This window comes from Papio anubis, chromosome 15 (assembly GCF_008728515.1).
Source record: "Papio anubis isolate 15944 chromosome 15, Panubis1.0, whole genome shotgun sequence".
Lineage (NCBI taxonomy): Eukaryota > Metazoa > Chordata > Mammalia > Primates > Cercopithecidae > Papio > Papio anubis.
This window is the reverse complement of record NC_044990.1, coordinates 29,276,394-29,291,275: the sequence shown is the minus strand read 5'-3', so window position 1 is coordinate 29,291,275 and position 14,882 is coordinate 29,276,394. Positions and strand designations below refer to the sequence as shown.

The window sequence follows — 14,882 nt, the reverse complement described above, 5'->3', positions numbered from 1 at the left end:
AGCTGCCTAAAGGAATGCTCTGAGAAGTGTAACTTGTAATAGTGCAAACTGGAAACAATTCAAATGTTCATCCACAGTAGGGCAGATAGTTTGGATATTCATACAATTAAACAGAAGTAGCAATGAAAAAACTAACCAACCAAACAACTGCTACAACATGAATGAATTTCACAAACCATGGATGAAACTTTCGGCGTGAAAGAAGCCAGACACAAAGGGGTACACTCTTATCCAAACAGGCAAAAGTAACCTCTGGTGACAAAGGTCAGCATAGAGGTTCCTGGGGCTATCTAAGAATAGGCATAAGGACCTAGTGGAAACAGTCTACATCTCGAACTGGGGGATGGTTACTAGGGTGATGTATACGTATGAAAAGTTCAATGAGTTGCATACGTAAAATTCGTACACTTTATATATATTTTTTAGAGGCAAAAAATATTCTTCACAGCCTGTCATGTAAACATTTTCAATAACCATCATAAAACTCTGAATTCCTGGGAAAGAATATTGGTATCAGACTATATTTAGGCAACGAACACGCTGCATTTGCTGAGCTAAACTCAAAATTTAATACAGGGAACAGGAGATTTTCCTTTTTTCCAATGTTTTACATATATAAAAAGATCAAAACTTTCTGGCTTGCATTCCGTAGGCCAAATTCTTTTAACTGTATCATTTAATCGATCCTTCCTTGTGTGGCACTGGCTGTCCATTGTCTCAAGCCCTCGCATGTCCTGGATGGCCGGTCATCATTCACACGGGGGCTGAAAGGCCCGGCTCCAGCACTCCTGTGGTCATTATCCTGCTGAGTCGCTTTGAACCACCCTTGGCCTAACAGCGACTCCCATCCCGCTTCCCTCCTGCCTCGCCACCGCAGGCCTGTCCCTCTGCTTTCTTGTTAAAACGGCGCACCGTCTGGGGCCACTTCGAGCCTACTGGATCCCTGGTTCCAACCCAGTAGGATCACAGAAGCAGGACCAGCTGCCAGGTGGGGAACACCAAGGGCAGAAACCTCCGGGGCCCGCAGCGCACCTATGACCCCGAACCCGCGTGGCTCCCCGCAGGCTGAGTCGGCTTCCACCCGCCCACCCGAGCTACCGGGGATCAGGGCCCAGGAAACACGCTCGGTCCTTTTCGGCGCTTCCGGGTTTGAAAACCGCGGTTTGCTATGACGTGTGACCAAGATGCGGGGCCAGCTGTCCCAGAGAGAATCCCATCCCGCGCCAGGCCGGGGAATGGGAGTTGCCGCGGTGGGGGGCAGCGCGCCCGGGGTGGCGTGCCGCTTCACCAGCTCTTGGGCAGTCCCCGCCGCCCGGGCGCGCGTGTTTACCTGGAACCAGGAACACGTGCTGCCGGGCGCCAACCCCGTCCCCGCAGTCCGCGCCGGCGGCCATGCCGCCCGCCTCTTCCGGGGCGCCGCAGGCCCAGCGCTGCGGGCCTCAGTCTCCCAGCCCCGCCGAAAATGGCGGGAGAAGGGTCTGTTCCGGGTGGCGCGGCGCGCTGAGGGACCGGCAGCGCCCGGGAGGAGGCCCGGGGGCCGAGTTTCGTTTCGTTTCCGGGACCAGCCTGCTGCTGGTGTTACGTGTTTAAATTTAGCGCCAGGCGAGGCGCTCTGAATGCCGGCGCAGGGCCGCCGGCAACTGGAAGGGGCCGCGGCCTCTCCCTTGCAGCTCCGCTAGTGGTAGGTGCTCACAGCGCGCCGCAGGGCGCCGAGTGACGCGGCGCGGGGCGGGGTCGTCGGGGCCCCGCGCTCTGTCGCTGCACCCAGCGGCCCTCCGTGGTCTAGCGAGCGAGCTAGGACTGGGTCTGCGTGGTGTGGGCCCGGACAACGGGTGACGCCCGCCACACCCCCAGGGCCGGGGGACTCTCCTGGAGCTAGTCCGTGTTAGGGACATTAGCAGTCACGTCGGAATCCGAATCCAACTCTTAGGCATGGTCCTCAATTATTTGTGAATATATATTGGTCATCAGTTGCATTCTATGTTGCTATTGATGTCAGAATATATGTGCATTGTGAGTTATAAGGGATGTCCTCAATTTGGACTCCGTCCTCATCACTAAAAGAGGTGCACAGTTTTAGGCTCAGAATATGAATTTGTTGTTTTGGAGAACGCTGTAATGAGGTAAAAATTTAGACATTTATTTAAAAAGTTAGAACCACGAAATTTGGGGGTTTAAACTTTTAAAAATAACATTTTAATTGAAAAGTGATGTTTGTTTGGTACATGGGTTTTAAGAAGAAAGTACATATTCCTTTCATACTTTAGAGAAAAGCATGGGCCAGGCGCAGAGGCTCAGGCCTGTAATCCCAGCTCTTTGGGAGGCCAAGGCAGGCGGATCGCCTGAGGTCAGGAGCTCGAGACCAGCCTAACCAACATGGTGAAACCCCGTCTCTACTGAAAATACAAAATTAGTTGGGTGTGGTGGTACACATCTGTAATCCCAACTACTACGTAGGGAGACTGAGGCACAAGGATCACTTGAACCCAGGAGATGGAGGTTGCAGTAAACCGAGATCCCACCACTGCACTCTGGCCTGTGCTACAGAGCTAGACTCTGTCAAAAAAAACACACACACACAAAATCCACGAAAACCTAAATTTCTTTTTCTTTCTTTCTTTCTTTTTTTTTTTTTTAAAGAAAAGCATGATGTCTCTCTTTTATCCCAGATCCCAGGGGTAACTGTTAACATTTCTTGTCTATTCTTGCAGAATTTTTCCAAGCAAAAACGAGTCAATATCTTATTTTTGCACAATTGAAAGAATAATATACATAACTCATGCACTTTGCTTTTCATGTTTAATCTTGAAAGTAGTTAAATTTAGCAGCACTAAATTTATCTCGGCCCTCTGAAAAGGTTTTTAACTTCAAACCTGTTTCCCATGGGGTGAGGCAAATATGCTGCAGTTGATTGCAGGACACAGCTGGTGGAGAAGAGGCCTTTCTGGCTGAGGAAAGGCGCCTCTTGCCAGTTTTGGGGCAAGGAGCAGCAGATTGGTACCGCTCTGATCTTCCCTCTTCCCCAAAACTACGGTAGAAGATGCTGTGGTGTATAGCGCAAATCCCCAGGTACACCATCATCTTACTAACAGCTACAGAAGCACCCCATTATTCCTACAGAAGCACTACATTATTCCTGCAGGATGGGATCCAAAACCCCCAGTGAAGGCCTAAAACTGCAGATAGTACCAAATCCTATATATACTGTTTTTTCCTTTGCATGTATATCTATGATGAAGTTTAATTTGTAAATTAGGCCCAGTAAGAGATTAACAACAACAATAATAAAATAGAAGAATTTTCACAATATGCCAGCATCACTACTCTTGCAACTATTAAGTGGCTCATGAGGAGTGACTTCTGCAGTGACTCATAAGTGACTTCTGCAGTGTGGATCCGCTGGGCGAAGGGAGAATTCAGGTCCTTTGCAGGATGAAGCTGGATGGTGCAAGAATTCACACCACTCAGAACACTGCACAATTTAAAACTTACGAATTGTTTGTTTCTGGAATTTTCCATGTAACATTTTTGGACCAAGGTCAACTGGGGGTAACTGACACCTTGGAAAGCGAAACTTCGAATAGGGGGAGCAACTGTACATGAGAAATGTTACCCATTATTCCGTTGCTCAGACATACATACCTGTTTCATTTTTCTCTGATCCTTTCCAACCCTTGGCTATATGAATGTGTATTTTTGTGGTTGTTGTCACAATTTAGACTATTTTGTCTGCTCTTCTCACTTAACATTGTCAGAAGCATGTGCCCCTTCATATTGAGAGCTATCATTCTTAATGGAGGCATGGTATTTAACACTGCTGGTGTACCAGGATTAGTTATCCATTCCCTAGTGTGCAGTATTTAGGTTATTTCAAGCTGTTATTATAAATAATGCTACAATGTGTATTGTATATGGGCCATGTATACAGAAGTTTGACACAGTGATTGATGTACATATACAAACAGATGCTTTGTATCTAAAGAAAAAAATTTAGATGCAGGAAATTATTTTTAGCAGAATACCATGTAGGTAATTTTAAAAGGCATAAAGAACAATATGATGTATTTTGCAAGGATACATGTGTATTTAAGACCATGTCAAGCACATAAAGAAATGGGTGTCTTTACATACATGTGGCCAACAAACATGAAAAAAAGTTCAGCATCACTGATCATTAGAGAAATGCAAATCAAAACCACAATTATATACCATCTCATGGCAGTCAGAATGGTGGTTATTAAAAAGTCAAGAAACAACAGATGCTGGCAAGACTGGGGAGAAATAGGAACGCTTTTACACTGTTGGTGGGAATGTAAATTAGTCTAACCATTGTGGAAGACAGTGTGGTAATGCCTCAAAGATATAGAGCTGGAAATACCATTTGACCCAGCGATCCCATTACTGGGTACATACCTAAAGGAATAGAAATCATTGTATTATAAAGATACATGCATGCATATGTTTATTGCAGCACTATTCACAATAGCAAAGACATGGAATCAATCCAAATGCCCATCAATGATAGACTGGATAAAGAAAACGTACGTAAACACCACGAATACAATGCAGCCATAAAAAGGAATGAGATCATGTCCTTTGCAGAGACATGGATGAAGCTGGAAGCCATTATCCTCAGCAAACAAATGCAGACACAGAAAACCAAACACCGCATGTTCTCGCTTATAAGTGGAGCTGAACAATGAGAACACATGGACACAGGGAGGGGAACATCACACACTGGGGCCTGTAGGGGGAGGGTGTTGGGGGAGGAGATCATTAGGGAAAAGAGCTAATGCGTGCTGAGCTTAATGCTTAGGTGATAGGGTGATAGGTGAAGCAAACCGCCATGGCACACGTTTACCTATGTAACAAACTTACACATACTGCACATCTGCCCTGGGACTTAAATAAAATAATAAAAAACAAACAAAAAATGAGTGTCTTTAATATGGAGAGGAATGGGAGAAAGGAATAGGTAAGGAATGAGGGGCAGGAGAAATTAAATGAGAGGGCCAGGCTCATACGGGTAATGGTCACTATACTCTGTGAATGAGAAAACAATGAACTCTGCCCTCTCTGTAAATAATTTCCTTTATCATTAAAAAAAATTATGTAAGTACCTTTTTGAAAAGGGTATCATTACTGATAGACTGACTCCAGATCCCTATCGTCTTCAAGGTAAAGTCTAAGGTGCTAAACTTTGAACACATGGCCCTTGAGATCCGGTCCTGGCTGGAATCCCCAGCTACAGTTCCCACTACCTACGTTGCTCTCCATCCAGTCCACAGTGTGGCCACAAGGAACTGCCTGTGGTTCTCTCCTCTGTCACATCTAGCACTTGGTATTGTGTCCCCAATGCTGAGGCCATTCTGTTCTCCACAAGCCTCGTTCCTTCCTTTCTCCCTTACCCTTTACCACTGCCAGGACAACTTTCACTGATCCATCAGGGCTCACTAAGTGCCTTCTCTTCCTGCCTCCTAATACCCTCCCCAAGAATAAGTGAGATGCCTCCAATTTCACCAGCTAGAGGAACCAGTCAGTTCCTTGAGGGAAGAATAGCATCTAGTAATTCACCACTATATTGTCAAAAAATAACAATGGCTTCACTGAGTACTAACTATGCTGAGCACTGGACTGAGCAGTTAATGCAAATGACCTCTTTCAGCCTTCCAACAGCCTTAAGGGTAAGTATTATTGAGTCACCCACATTTTACAGAGGAAAAATGTAGAGTCGAGAGAGATCAAGTACCTGCCTATGATGACATGACTAGCAAGTGGCTGAGCAGGAATTCCAACCTGGGCCTTAGGACTCCAGAGATTGAGCTCTTCACCTTCCTTCCCTCCCTGGTGTCCCCATGCCTGGGACAAAGTAATATGGAAACATAGCGTGTGTTCAGCAAATATTTTTTGAGTAAATATTTATGTAGATAGCTAGGCAGTCGTGGCTTGTGGTATTCCCAATTTTATAAATCAAAACAAATTGATTATATCCAGTTGATCATAAAATAGTCTGTGAATTACTTGCAGTGCTAGTCTGTACTAGTTAGTCTAACAAGAGACAAGCAGGTTGTTCTTCAAACAATAAAAAGGGAGCAGCAACTTTAACACCTCTGAGTAGAAAATTTGCGACTCTTCTAAATGCTGAAAACAATAGATGTTTGGTTTTTAGTAAAAAGAGAAAAAAGAAAAACTGGGTGGAGCACAGGAGAAGAAGTCAGTGCCAAATAACCTTTAGGAATGCTTAGTGGTAATTAGAGGAGACATTGTATCAAAGGTAGTGGAATAATATTTTCTCCTCTGTATTATTAGAAACCTGTAAGATTGCTTCTTTCAAAACAAAATTAAAATTAAAATCCATGTTTATCACCATTTTTCTCAGGAGAAATGGTTGTTCTCTTTTACCAAATTTTCCTGCCATCAAATGCTCATCCAGTGACAACAGAGAAAGCACCACAGTCCTCAAGCATCAGATTGGGAGAAGAGTTCGCTCTCAAGCGCATCTACTATGTAGAAAGGGGACCAGGGAGTATGAGTAGCACTGAATCATTCTTTCTGGGAAGAATATTCCCTTTCTGTTCTCTCGTAACCAACCCAACCTAAAATTGAACTGTAGTTGGCAGTGTGACAAAAAGGCACACATAAACCTGTGAGCTCTGCCCATTATAGGATAAGAATGACTGAAGCTATTGAGGAAGGAAAAAGGGCAGCCCCTGACACCCAGAAGCTGGCCTGGCTCTCATAGGCAGACCCTGTGATTCTCCTATTAGACATGAACCATCTCACAGAAAACCAGCCTCTGACCAGGCTACTTTGAGACTATGATTAAATAAGACCAAGCAAGGCCAATTCATAATTTTGTCTAAGCACAGACAAAAGCAAGTCACTGTACCACCCACGAAATACCAAACACCCTATCTCTTGGCCAAAATGAGTGCTACTTCTTTACCAATGACAACTTTATTCTCACTATAATTTCCCCTTCCTATAAGAGTAAGTGAGATCCCCCATTACAGAATTACTCCGCTTTCTAACAGCATCCAATCTAGAGGGAATCCCTGCTGCCTTTGACTCTGCCTCAAATCACCCAATCAAAGCCCAGATCCTATGAGGTCCTTTCTAACACCTTCTTACTGAAACACCCGTGATTCCCGTGACGTGTGTTCTCCCTCGCTGCAACAAGTAATGAACCAAACGTGTTCAACTACAGGTGACTTCCTGGCTTCCTTGGCTGAAGAGTATTGATGCTATGTTTACACATTTCCATATGCGTATATGTGTGTATAGAGTTATAAGTGTTACATTTATTTATATAAAATCAAGGTAACTAGAAATTCAGGCAATTCAAACTCCAAAGTATACTTTTCTGGCTGAAGTATCTGTAGAGACAGACTACCAGAATTAAATCAGATAATCAGATAATTACATATTTTGCTGCCTGGCACCCTAGTAACCATCATACAATTCATATAATTTTAATAACTTGATGTCCTAGTTATTCTCACCTAATTTGCTTTTATATATGCTATTAATATTTTCTACAATGCAGTGTGTTTGAGATTTTTTTCAAGCTATGCATTTTTTAACATGATAATAAATGGAGAAATCAAAATGTTGGTTACTTTAAAAAAAATTGTTTTTCAAAGCAGGATATAAACTTTTATAGAAAATATGATCACAGGTAAAAAGAATAATAAGAATAAAAGGGTGATTACTAAAGTCTAACCATAGTTGCACTTGAATCATTTCAACTGTGATATATTTTCTAACATTTTTAATATTTTTAATTTGATGGTGGAAATACTATTAATTTCTGGTTTCATTTTACCCTGTTCTTCCTCTTAGGTGCCTAAACAATGATATCCTGATTCGCTTTTGGCAAATCTTAATTACTTTTACCAACAGTCTCTACAATTAAGAGGCTTAAGGAGACACGCATTACTAAAATCAAAGCTGTTCATATCTGCTGCTTTCTCACTGTAAGTAAAATACTCTTCAAATAGTAATAAGATATTTTATTAATTCATGCTAATAAAACATCTGTAAAACAGGAAATGCAAGTACTAAATATGGTTTGTTGCTTGCCAAAGATTAACAAATTTTTCTGGTAATGTGAGCATTTCACCCAATGTTTTGCTTAAGAGCAAAAACAGGTAATATTGACTGAGTATTTAAAGAGAAAGTGTTGTAACTTCTACAGAATAATGTCAATTTCATGTTGACTTCTGCAATTATGTTGATCCTGAAAGAGCAACATTTCTGAAACTTAGTCTTCTTCATTTGTTCACTACATATCTCTAATTATTTAAGAATGTAATTCAATTAATAAACAGATTATTCTTTAAAAGTCCTTATAATTTCTCTATTTTTAGCATAAACATGCAGCACATTTAAAAAAATATCTTTATCAAAACCTTTAGGCAGAGTAAATGAGTCTTTTGTATTTCTTATTAAGATTATACTAGAGGTGAAGATTGTAACAAAGCAAGCATCCTTTTTCTGGATTTGGAAAGAAACCAGAGATTTAAAAAGGATTTAATATTGAGTTAAAATGTAAAGGATTGCTCTGTACTTATAGACTACAATATTCGTTCTGTAGGATTAATTTTGAGTTAAAATGTAAAAGGATTGCTCTGTACTTAAGGACTACAATATTCGTTCTGTAGTAATTTCCATAGCAATGGCAGTAATTGATTAAATTGTAACTAAATTGACAAAAAAGTGGCAAGCCTATAATGAAACAGACTCCTTGTCACCTGCTTGTGGATGGGCACTCTCCAGACATTGCTATCTAATTAAAATGTGGATTAAGATTTAGAAAATTAAGAAGTATGAACAAGCTATGGCGTAACATTTGTGGTTTCAGAGTTAAACACTGAGTTAAAAGGAGCTTTATTGCTGAATTGATGTTCAAATTGCTCAGACCGTAAGTATAGACTGGGACAAAGAAGGTATAAATTTGGGGATAGAAGAAAAAAATACTTTTTTGTTTTTTACATTATCTGAACAGTAGAGGTTAGGACAATGATTAAAAGGAGTGGCCAAATCTTTAGACATCCCTTGCTGAGCTTTTGAGCATTTTTTGTTTGTTTGCTTGCTATTTTATGATGTCAGTGTATTTGAAGTTGCCTCCGTTTCTTATTTCTAACATCAGATGTGTCTTCTCTGAGCAAACATCCAAATGACATTACTGTGGTAACCATGTACAACTCAGAAGTGATTTTCTACCATTTTTTCCAGGAATGATTTATTTAATAATAAACTCTTGAAAAACAGAAGCTACTTTACATATGCTTCATATAGCAATGTCCAGATCAAGCTATCATTTTTGGAGTCAGTACACAAAGGCACTGTTGACTTCATTAGGTGCAAATAGCAGCCTGTCTTTCTGGGTATGCTGGACATTTTCAGGCAGGAAATAATGAGATGGCCCAAGTACATAACACTCCTGCCTCAGCAGCAGAGCCAACTCCACAGTTTAGTTTATTCACTAAATGTGGTAACTCCAGCAGGGGCAGGGGCACCTCTGGGCCCATTGCACTGATCCTGTTACTTTTCTTCCTTAGTTTTATGTTGTAAACCAACTATCCCCGAGATTTATTTTCTGATCTTTTTTTACTATTTCATTTTCCATGTTGGATAAATAAGTTCAGCAGAAGCACATGTTTTGATGATTTTGCCTAGATTTGCTATATTAAGACTATAAATTGTAAAGAGACTCCTTTTTTTTTTTTTTTTTTAAACTTTCAATACACTCTTCTGGGATGAATTCCTAGAAGTCAGTAGAAGCTGTTGCTCTAATATCTTGTAGAGCCAGATGGGAATGGGCCCTATAAGGAGGAAATGTAAAAAGAATAGCTACTTCAAATGAGAGTTAGAAGTTTTTCATAAAAGATAGGACATAACGTAAGAATGCACTAGAATCTCCTGTAAAGTTGTATTTGATGCTTGGCCAGTCTCTTTTTCTCTCTCTCTCATGATCTGGACCAATCTGAATTAGCTCATCAATATTTATTAATACCTACTTTGTGCCAGACACTGTTCTAGTTGCTTGAATTACATCCATAAATAAAATATATTAAAATACCTACCCTCCTGGAGTTTATATCTAGTAGAGGGAGACAGACAAACAATACACGTAATAAATACATTCTGCAATGTGATAGAAGGTGGCTGGTGCTGTGGAGGAAAGAAATACAGCAGAAAAAGGAGGTCTGTGAGAAAAAAGGGGAGGGTCACTGTTTTAAATAAAGTGGTCACAGTGGACTTCATAAAGAAGCTAACATTTGAGCAAAGACTTGAAGGAAGAAAAGGAGTTAGGTGTGTGAATACCAGAGTGAAGAGTGTTCCAGGCAGAGGGAACAGCCAGTGGAAAGGCATTGCAGCTGCAGCCTGCATGGCACGTTCAAGGACGGCAAAGGAGGCTGTGAACTGAACAAGAGGGAAAGAGCAGTAAGAGGTAAGGCTGGAGAAGTGAGGACCTCACGTGCCATTGGCAGGGATGAAATGGGCTCCACCAATGGGCTGGCCAAGGGATGGTAAGAAAGCATATGTGTGTATAGGAGAACAACTTCAATCATTATGCAGCCAAGGGCCAAATCTAGAACAACTTCAGTTGCAATAAAAAACCTGAAAGAAGCCTGGGGTTTCTCAAAATGTTTTTACTGTAATCCACAGTCAGAAATACATTTTTAGGATGACTTTGCAGTCACACAAAAGATACACACATTATTAAAACAAAGGTTTCATAAACCTACACACGTTGTGCCCAATGTATGCTAATATCTTTGGTACTATTCTAATCTATTAGGTTTCTTTTCTTTATTCAACCCTAATAAAATCTATTAAATTGATTTTATAACCTAGTAATGACACTTCAAAAAGCATTGCTATAGGCAATGTGATTATTTTGGCTATACGCTAACTGGATAACATAATCACATCATTGTCAACCCTGAGCACACTTTGGCTAAAAACCACATTGGGGCTAATTACTTTAAACAGAGAACCACCATTAGCTCATTAATCAAAATACAATGTATATATAAGATATTCTGCTTTCCTGACAGCTGTCATTATGTAAAAATATTGTGTGGGCTGGGTTACCATGAGGAAATGTAAAACATGTGAAATTCGGGTACATCATTTCTGACAGGCAGCCAAATTTATGGTAGTTGGCTAAAGAGATTTTACTTCAAATAAACAAATGTTTAATGTTTCCATAAACACATAGACATGACCCTAATTAGTAAATTTATTAATAGATTTTGGTTCATTATCTCCACACCAATCTTTAGATATATTTATTTTTAGAAAACAGTGAAAACTTTACAGCCGTGTCTCAAAATATTTTGAGAGTTTCTTAAAATGTTTGAAAGCAGCATGATTTTACGAGTGTATAAGCATTGGTACTTTTCCAAACTGTTAAATTGCCCTTTCAAAACTCAAAATTCATTTTCAACTAGATTCTGGTTTTAGATATTTTTTTCTGCTGCAGAAAGTTCTTAGATTTTACCATAAGATGGGTTCAAGTTTTTTAATACAGTCATGTACTACATGATGACATTTCATCAACAACAAACTGCATATATGACAGCAGTCCTGAAGAATATAATATTGTATTTCTACTGGACCTTTTCTATGTTTGATATGTTTAGATACACAAAGACCATTGTGTTTCAGTTGCCTACAGTATTCAGTACAGTAACATGCTGTTCAGATTTGTAGCCTAAGAGCAATAGGCTACAGCATACAGCCTAGGTATGTAGTAGGCTACACTATTTGGGTTTGTGTAAGTACACTCTATGATAATCACGCAACGATAAAATCACCTAATGATGCATTTCTCAGAATGTGTCCCTGTTGTTAAGTAACACGTTACTGTAGATCCATAAGAGAAACCTTAAAAGCATACTGTCTTAAGTATAAGAAAGTTCCAGAGTGATACGTAAACTGTGGTATGATTTACATAAAGAATATGAACACTTAAAAATGGTGCATATTGTATATGGAATTTATGTAGATATCCCATGACATAAACATGTATATGATATATATGTGTATATGAGATATGTTCATTATATATATTTCTGTGAATATACATATATATTATTTTTAAACTTGCCAGGAAAAAAAATGTCCCTGACTTCAGAATAGTCATTACTCTTTGGAAGGGAAAACAGGCAATGGTACAAAGGCATCATTCACCTCTATCTATAATATTTCAAATTTTAAAAGAAAATATTTAAAGCAAATGTGACAAAATTTATCTCTACTTTCTGTATGTTTCAAGAAGAGCTTACTTCCTTATAGTCAGTACTGTAGATGGTCATTTATTTTCAAACACAGACCAGATATAAAACACAACACCATGTCTTTAACTTGTAAAGAAGATAAGCTGGGAATACATGTTTTTAAAAACAGTTATATGGTGTGGACACAGTTTTCAGCAAAGAAAGCCCTAGTTCCTGTTTTCACTTAGGGTTGTGATAAAGGGAACAGACTTGAGTGGCAGACAGAGATTTAGATTAGATATTAGAAATAACTTCCTATCTCTGCAAGACACTTAAGACTGCCTGGGGATTTTGAGAACAAGAACTTTGCTTAAACAGCTTAGGCCCTATCCTACTTGGAACTAGAAGAGATTATCAGTGTCCTAGTGGTCCTTTAAAATTTGAGATTCTGTCTGCCATTTCTATAGGCATGAAGATCTTAACTGATCTACTCAGACTCTACAGCAAGGCAGAAAGAAGGAAGTGGAAGAGAACTAAAACAAACAAACAAAAAAACTTGGTCCTCAGCCATCAAGAGCCTGTTCTAACATTAGAAGCTAATGGTACTCTAACAGGACAGTGGCAATGAAGGCCCTGGGGAGGGGAGGAAGGCAAAGAGGGCACCACTTCACTTGTACTCCAGTTATTTCTATCCATCAATCAGTAAGCTTGTAGAGGAGCTTTCATCTTCCATATGTGCAAGATGCTCTGTAGAATGCATGTAAGAAAGAAAAACATCATTGCTTATTCTTAAACAGCTTATAATCAAATTTGAAAAGATCCACACATTAAATACTGAAAAAAACAACCTGTAACACAACAATTGGTGGCACAGTTGTGAAAGCAAGAAAAGGTAAGGACAATCAGTATGGGCTAGACTCATCATGAATGAGAAGGCATTTACAAAGAGCCCCATAGGTTGAATGGAACTTTAACAGTCATGGGAAAGTTGGTTGAGAGGGCATTTCAGATATAGGCTAAAACCTATAAAACACGGGCTAAAACCTGAGGGAGGAGTACTTCTGAATATCAGAGCATGTTGTTAAATGGAAGTTTCTGGCTATAGTGCAGATGTTTTAGAGAATACAGGAGGTGATGAAGTGAAATAGCTGAATAATTGGGGGTCACAGATTGCTTTTTATTTATTTGTTTTTAAATTTTTAATTTTGGGGGGTACATAGGTGTATATATTTATGGGGTACATGAGAAATTTTGATACAGGCATTCTATGTGTAATAATCACATCAAGGTGAATGGAATACCTATCACCTCAAGCATTTATCCTTTGTGCTACAAACAATCCAATCATCCTTTTTCAGTTGTTTTTAAATGTATGATTAAATCATTATTGACTACAGTCATGCTGTTGTGCTGTCAAATACTAGGTTTTGTTCATTCTTTCCAACTATTTTTTTTTACCCATTAACCATCACCACTCCCCGCCACCTCCACCACTACTCTTCACAGCCTCTAGTAGCCATCCTTCTACTCTCTATCTCCATGAATTCAGTGATTTTAATTTTTACCTCCCAAAAACAAGTGAGAATATGCAAAGGTTGTCTTTCTGTGTCTGGCTTATTTCACTTAACATAATGACCTCTGGTTCCATCCATGTTGTTGCAAATGACAGGATCTCATTCTTTTTTATGGTTGAATAATGCTCCAATGTGTGCATGTACCACGTTTTCTTTATCTATTCATCTGTCTATGGACACTTAGGTTGCTTCCAAATCCTGGCTATTGTGAATTGTGTTGCAATAAATATGGGAGTGCAGATATCTCTTTGATATACTGATTTCCTTTCTTTTGGGTTTATACTCAGCAGTGAGATTGCTGGATCATATGGCAGCTTTATTTATAGTTTTTTTGAGGAACCTCCAAACTGTTCTCCATAGTGGTTGTACTAATTTACATTCCCACCAACAATGTGTGAGTGTTCCCTTTTCTCCATATCCTCGCCAGCATTTGTTATTGCCTGTGTTTTGGATATAAGCCACTTTAAATGGGGTGAGATGATAGCTCATTGTAGTTTTGATTTGCATTTCTCTAATGATCATGATTTTGAGCACCTTTTCATATGCCTATTTGCCATTTGCATGTCTTCTTTTGAGAAATGTCTATTCAGATCTTTTGTCTATTTTAAAATTGGGTTATTAGATTTTTTTTCCTATAAAGTTGTCTGAGTGCCTTACATTTCCTGGTTATGAATTCCTTGTCAGTTGGGTAGTTTGCAAATATTTCTATGGTTTTTCTCTTCATTTTGTTGATTGTTTTCTTTGCTGTGCAGAAGCTTTTTAACTTGATGTGATCTACAAAATACTTTAAAAATCAGCCAGAGAATTCTAAATTTGAGGACGGCAAAAAGAAACAAGTGTCTGTTCTTAAGTAGGTCAAGGATATATTGAAAATGACATTTCAAAGTCTTCTTTAGCCGCAACTTTCACAATTATTTCATATGGATTCTGCATAAAATAAAATTCATCTTGCTATTTATGCTTTTTCATATTAAAATGTAGGGTGTTTTGTTAACTGGCTACTTGATTATTTTATAACACACTTAAGAAGCCTAAATATAATCAGATAAACTCAACATCAGTAGGACAACTGATGCTG

At 39.4% G+C, this 14,882-nt stretch overlaps 1 protein-coding gene across 4 annotated transcripts in view; it reads right to left on the bottom strand.

Moving 5' to 3' along the window:
- RNASEH2B (ribonuclease H2 subunit B) overlaps window positions 1-1,761 on the bottom strand; it is a 302,074-nt gene extending 300,313 nt beyond the window's left edge. For all 4 annotated transcript variants that reach the window (XR_004178704.1, XM_031655848.1, XM_031655853.1 and 1 more), the window contains exon 1: window positions 1,331-1,761. Coding sequence is in view for 3 of the 4 variants with exons in the window: in XM_031655848.1 (XP_031511708.1) it covers window positions 1,331-1,394 (64 nt within the window). In the remaining variant the exon portion in view is untranslated. The remainder of the gene's footprint in view (window positions 1-1,330) is intronic.
- Window positions 1,762-14,882: the final 13,121 nt, after the last annotated feature.